The sequence below is a fragment of the Buceros rhinoceros genome, unplaced genomic scaffold, assembly GCF_000710305.1.
Source record: "Buceros rhinoceros silvestris isolate BGI_N320 unplaced genomic scaffold, ASM71030v1 scaffold44665, whole genome shotgun sequence".
Lineage (NCBI taxonomy): Eukaryota > Metazoa > Chordata > Aves > Bucerotiformes > Bucerotidae > Buceros > Buceros rhinoceros.
In genome coordinates, this window is record NW_010413058.1 from 72 (window position 1) to 6,805 (window position 6,734).

Here is a 6,734-nt window from a genome sequence, read left to right on the forward strand (position 1 = left end):
CGGCGCTTCTGCCGCCGGGCTGTGCCGGTACGGGGCCTGGCTCTCCGCCCGGCACCCCGCCTCGGCACCCTACCCGCCACCGCGCCAGCTGCCAGCCTGTAAGGAAGATCGCGTTGGAAGTGCTAAACCGTGTTACTGCTGCCGTAAGTGCTCGTTAGTTGGAAAGGCAGAGAAGCGTTTCCCGTTACTGTGGGATCTCCTGCGTGTTGGGCTGATGGCAGCTCTCCGTACTAGTTACAGCCGTATAGTTCTGGTGTGTGTTTTCCCGGAGCTTAGGCATGAGGGGTTTTGTATGTCTTCTGGCATGTTCCCGTACCACGTAAGCCAGCATCACTGAGAGTGCTCTCATGCTGCATTTTGTAGAACTTCATTTTCACTCATGTTCAGTTTCCCTAAATAATGTATGTGTTTTATGAGTTGTTGAGATGAAATTTACTGTATTGTGCGGTGCAAGAAATCAACTGTAACTAGATGATTAAAAGCCACTCCTGAGAATTTGCCTGGTACGTTCTGGCTGCTGACTTCATTCTTTTTCCCCATTGTTTTCCTTTCTCAGGAGACATTGCATTTAACCTGTAGAAAAGACCCGTGCTTTGCGAAGTTCTCAGAGATGGAAGAAATGGCAAACATTCAAGCTGAAATCAATGAGGTACAGCCTTTACTGCTGTCAGTGTATGCTCACACTTCAATGCTTAGAAATAATACATGGCACATGACGAGGTATCAGACTGCAGGTGCTGTTTAGTCCTTTGGGGTTTTTTAAGAGCTTAGCTCTTCTAACAGCTAGCACTTTTTTCCCAGAGGACTGAGTTGTCCCAAAGAAAACAAAAATTTATGAACCAAAACTTTTCAGTGTAACTGGAAAGACGTAGCAGCCCATACCTTTGATTGAAGCGTTATCTGAAGTTTTCCGAAGAAACTGAAGAACAAATAAGAATTTATAGCTGACTCCAATTCACAAAAACATGTTTCTTTATAGGCAACTAGACTATTTTGTTGGTTAGCAAGAGGTTACCTCAGCCATCTCCTACTGCCTGGGTTGGCTTTTGACTTGTATTTTATTACGATGTTTTCTGAACATTTGCCCACTGGTACAAAAACTGTATGTATTACGTAACACAGCATGGCTCCAGCAGTTACAAAGCCTGACTGCAAAGCAGTGTGGCAAATTCACCATTTGCTCTTTTGGAGGATGAGTTAAACAGCTGGCATCATCCCGTATTGATGGGCAGAAGGAGCAAATAGTTTCCAGCTCTCAGTAAGGTGGATACTTGGCCTCCTTTGTTGGAAAGTTTGACGTACTGCGTACTCTCTTTGATCCGTTCAATATGCTGTGAGTGAAGCAGGTGTATTATTGTCCTCTCCTCAGTGATCAAGAAGAGCAAAGTTCTTTGTGTGTCCTGAGAGACCGATATGTCATCTTCTATATTTCCCTTGGTGTTCTCTTGTTTAACCAAAATGACCACAGCTCCTTCAGCCGTAGGAAGGTATCTGCTGCTGCTGTTCTGGTTTATCATTGGAAAGAATTAAAGCTAGGAGGCCCACCTGAGAGGGCTTCTCCTGCAGCTGAAAAAAACCCAGCACAACACAGTCTTTCCCAGAAGGAGGAAACATGAGGCTATGAGAGGTTCTTCAGTAGACTATGGACTATGAACCTGCTTTACAGGAGATAGAAGTTTCTGTGTTATAGGAATTAATTGCAGGATCTGTCTTCTTCAGCATAAATTCCCAATAAATCACTAAATTGCTTAAGGTTTTTTAAAAATGTTTTTTCCTATTGACCAAAAAAGCCCCACCCAGTTGTGGAAACACTCCAGAGAGCACAGTAACGTGCTGTCATGCAAATGCTCACTCTCACAAGCATGCTCTTCTCCATGCTCCTGCTTTCTCTCTTTCTACTTCCTCCCCCACCCCAAGAGAATCAACAATATCTGGATAAGTATGTTAAAAATGCATTTTCATTTGATGTTGTGGTCATAGAAGAAACTGAAAACTGAAATTCTGCAGTTGGAGAAGGAGACAGCAGACATCGTTCACCCTTTTTACTTAGGTAAGTGCACAGAAGAACCTTACAGAAACCAGACTTCATCAGCAGATTACTGTTTTCTAGAAGTTGTTGCAGCTGTCTCCCCTGGATAGCTTGTTAGAAGTGACAAGGGGTTTATTAGCACCTTATTTTCTTCCATAGTATTTGAATTTGCACCCTCTGCTCTCTGTGTAACTCGTTCTACAGAAAAGTTGTGTCTGTGGTCACCTCCCCAGGGTTCCAGGAGCATGAGGAGTTCCTTGTCTTGTGCTACTTTGCTGCTTTTTGAGTAACTTGATGCATTTTTGCTGTATCTGTATGCCCCTAAAATTACTTGGATTATTAATATTTTGGGAGCATACGGATTAATTTCTTAATTATTTCGTGCTTTTCGCACTATGATTTGATGGATGCTTGAAAACATTCTAGCTTGGTATTACTGTTAGGCTAGTGAAGTATACTGTAATACTTCAGTGCTGTGGTATAGTTTAAGAAGTTTCATCTCAAAGATAGTTTACTTAAAACTCTAGCTAATGTAAAACAATTACAAAGCTGTATCTGTAAAAAGTTTGTACTATGACTTTGAGATGCACGCCGATGTTAAGTCCTGTACGCTCCAACAAAAGTCATTCTGATTAATGATATCCTTATTGAGTGTAAATTGTCCAGTGCCACAGATCAGACTTTGTCTTTCTGCAGAAGAAATTTTGCTCTTGTTTTAGCAAGACAGTAGGGTCACCTTTGCAATTTTATTTTGTAGGTAAAAAATGCGAGATGTTGCAAGATATGAACAGACACTTGGAAGCCGTACTGAAAGAGAAGAGAGCTCTTAGAAAGAGATTGATAAAGCCCAGATGTCAAGAGAGCCTGCCTATTGAGGCTGTGTTCCACAAGTAGGTATATAGAAAATAATTGGGCTTTGCTCGCAGGAGTCCAAATTAATTTGAACTAACAGGCAGTAAAAACCACGTGCTTTCACTTTTCCATTGATACGAATAGCAATAAAAGATGGTAGCAGTACCTCAGCTAAAAGCTAGTAGTTTATTCATTGCTGAATGCATAGAAAGGTAGTGGCACATATTTTTATGAATATTTGCTTGGGTTATTGGTCTGGTCTTCTGAAGATTACAGTTGGTGATGTATTGTTTTTAAAATGTTAAATGCTTGATTCGTTATGCTTCTCCGTGGGTAGGAATTGTTACTTTAGCATTTGGTGCCTTCCTTCCACTGTGACTTGCTCAGAATAAGCATGTGAGTGATTCCCAGACATGCGTAGTTCATGTTTTAAAAATATAGCCCTTCTTTTTATGGTCTAAAATCTAGTCCCCTTTCTGAAGAAGTGCATATTCATTTCTGTAATTCCTCGCCTACTTGCTGCTGAGAGTCATAAAAAGAGTGTAATTGCAGAAAAATAAATTAAAGGCTTAGGAACTTGTATGAAACTGAAGGACTAAGAAAACCTCCAGAGGGAAGAAATAAGAGCTTGGAAATATTAAATTGTAATTGTTTTGCACAACTTTTAAGTAGGGGGCTCATTCTTGTTTACAGGTATGTGGTAGAGTTGTTGACCGAGGCTGTGACTTTCATTGAGAAGCTTGAAAGCCATTTGCAGAGCGTAAGAAACATCCCTCAGATACCGAACACTGTGAAGAATATGGTGAGTAGCGAAAGAACTGAGTCTTCTGTCCCCTGCAGCATTGAGAATTCAGTGCTCTTTGGTCGTTCAGGTTATTTTTGTGTCCTGATAGATTGACAGGACGTGTAGTGATAAAATCCATGTCTTTTCTGCTTCAGGACACTGCTTTGACAAAAACGGAGGTGCTTGTGATGGAGTTGGAGGAGCTAACGGACCAAATATTGAAATGGAGAGAGCTGCAAAAAGAAGCGTATTCTGACAGCATCTGCAATACTGCTGAGTTGGACTTTGACTTGTTTTTAACCTAACAAACAATTTTCCTTGAATAGGATGGCTATTCAAAGAACTACCTTTTTACAGTCTTCTGTGAAAACTGCAAGTACCAAGTTGTGTTTAATCCAACACGGACTTTGTGGGCAGTTACATTTCTGTTCTTATGTAGCAGTTCTCAAATGATTTTAAAAAAAGAAAAAGGACAATGAGCAGTAGCTGCAGTAGCTCATAGGAAGACAGACTGCTGGGAAACCTGTTAAGGACTTTGTTTTTGAAATAGTTGGACAGGATTCCCTTGGAGCTTGTGTATTCAATGCAATTTTGTTTTGATACTACTTATGCACTTGCTATATTAATTTTTGTAAGTGTCTTGATGATATACTCTATTTTGTTTTTCACTATAAAACTTCAATAAAAGCACTAGATTTCAAGAATTTGGGGTTTTTTGCTTTTGTTATAAAAAAACCTGTAAGAACAGTGCTTAGTCTTAGGACCCAACTTGTGCTTTCACAGGAGTTCCAACCAAGAAATTAAACTTGCTTACAGTTTATTATGAAGACTATGATGTGGTTTTGTGGGAAAGCAGGTAATGGACTCAGTGATATATGGCAGGTCTCCTGATTTGCAAACTTCACGTTTATGATAGTGATAAATATGTTCTTCAGTCTGGTTTTCTGTTGCTTGCCCTATTTTCAGTTGCAGTTGGCAACCTTAGTGACTTTTGTCATGAGAAGACTTGTTAAAATGTCACTCACTGGCAGGACACCTATAAAGCAGGGATAGTTGGTTGTCTTTGGAGGATGTCCAGTCTTGTATTTAGGATATAGAGCAAACTGGAAGTGGTGCAGATGTATTCCGTTCTACCATTGTATCATCTGTGTTACTTAAATTCTTCATACATCCAACCTGCTGATTTCTGTCCCTGAAAATGAGGGCCCTTTATTTTTTGGAAGTAACCACTAGGTGGCTCAGTACCACACAAATGTCACTGTAATTTATCTGATGATTGCATAAAAATTAAAAAGTGGAATAAAGGAAGAAATCTTTGTCTCTTTCTCGAGCATACTGTGATGTGACTTACTTGTTATTGATCTACTCCATATTTTAAATTTTCTGAGAATGCCATTTCAGTCTAGTAGACTACATCAGTCTGCTGGGTGTGATGACAAGGCACATAGCTTAACAATTCTCTAGTATATTGTGTAAGTGTAGCTGATGTTCTTCTCTGCTGCTGTTGAGAAAAGTCAAGAGGATAGAAACTATTTGGATTAAGTCAAGCAGAATATTCTCAAGGATCTGAGAATATAAACTGGCACCTGAGTGCTATAAACTTCAGTGGGATCTTTGTGTGAAGGCATGCTATGTGTCATTGCAGGATTTGAGTCTAAATTCCCATGTCACTTGTTTCAGATGTGGAAATCAAGGTCTCCCACACAGTTGCAGCGGAGCTGATATTTTTACTGATGCTTTGCACATTCTATGAAACAGGGAGAAACAGAATCCAGACTTCTGCAATCATCATCCTGTGCATCTGTCACAGGATTAACCTGTCTCTCATAGGTTTACAGTGATGATTTAGGTCAGGCAAATTAGAGCTGATGTGATATAATGGTTCTAGAAATAGGATGAAAACATTTATGGTTTGCTTATTGTAATTCCTTGAAGCCAGATACGTGGTTTTGCCATATCCCAAAGAGTTAAGCATATTTTCTTCTTTTACTCTATCCATGATTGGAGAGTTGACTGTGCAGATGGTGGAGTTTAGCTAATACCATTTGCCATCGATGTAGCAATACATTCTTTAATATGATTAAAGGGATAAATCCATTGAAGTAAACAGTGATTCCCAGCTTGTAGGTATTAATTTCAGCATCTCTGTGGTGGGTCATGAATTGGGAAAAGTGTTGGGTCCAAGGGATCCAGCCCTTGGAAGGCAGGTTTGTGTATTGCGGTATCTTTTTTACGTAGATGGAATGTTTCTGGAGCTTAAGGCAAATTGTCTCATGATGAGAACTATATTGAAAGTACAAATAAATAGTGCAGTTGAAAGCCAGTTTAAACAGAAGTTGTTTAAATGGACTGTAAAACATTCTTGTATGATATTCAGATATAGCTCAGAGTTCCTCATAGTTTGAAATGAAAACCAGGAAAAGTCCAGTTAATAAGTAAGAGCATTGCCAGAAAACAAACAGGAATTGTCTGTTGAGCCTGGCGTCTTGTTTATGCCAATGCTACTTGCTCTCACATCTTCACAGCAGTTGCTGACTGGGAAATATTCTAAACACAATTAAAAAAACCCCCTATTGGTGGCTTTTATATTACTTCAAGTGCAAAGCCTTTATCAAGGCAACAGTTTGGCATTTATTTCAATTACAGTTCTTTGCAAGTTTGAAAATATTATTATACACCATAAATACAACCCCCATAAAGATTGGAGGTTTTGGAAGGAATTTAAAAGATTTGAGAGCTTTCCTTGAGCGCTTCATGGATACTTACCTTCCTGAAATTACAGTCGAATTAATTAAATGCAGACTTTAAACAGTGCTGGTTTTCCGATTGCCTGCACGTTACCGGGAAATGCGATCAAATGTGCATCGGGTTAGACCGGCAGCTGTTCACTTCTGGAACAAAGGGCTTTCTCTGGGGTAGAGGCGAGTGCATCTTCATGGCAGCACCCGTCTGTCTCACCGGACCGTCGGCTTGAAGCTCTGAAGTGAAATCCGGACCGTGACGCTGCCGCAGACGACAACGGGATGGCGCTGCGCGGGCAGCCGAGGACCCTTGGCCGGTTTCGGCGCC

The 6,734-nt window shown here is 40.4% G+C and overlaps 1 protein-coding gene across 1 annotated transcript; it reads left to right on the forward strand.

The window, feature by feature from the left end:
- Positions 1 to 482: 482 nt before the first annotated feature.
- HAUS2 (HAUS augmin-like complex, subunit 2) lies at positions 483 to 3,970 on the forward strand (the record flags this gene model as incomplete). The annotated part of the gene is made up of 5 exons (XM_010136578.1): positions 483 to 649; positions 1,981 to 2,050; positions 2,787 to 2,919; positions 3,575 to 3,683; positions 3,821 to 3,970. Coding segments are annotated over 5 exons (629 nt in total), but the record flags the coding sequence as incomplete, so codon positions are not given.
- Between the last annotated feature and the right edge of the window lie 2,764 nt (positions 3,971 to 6,734).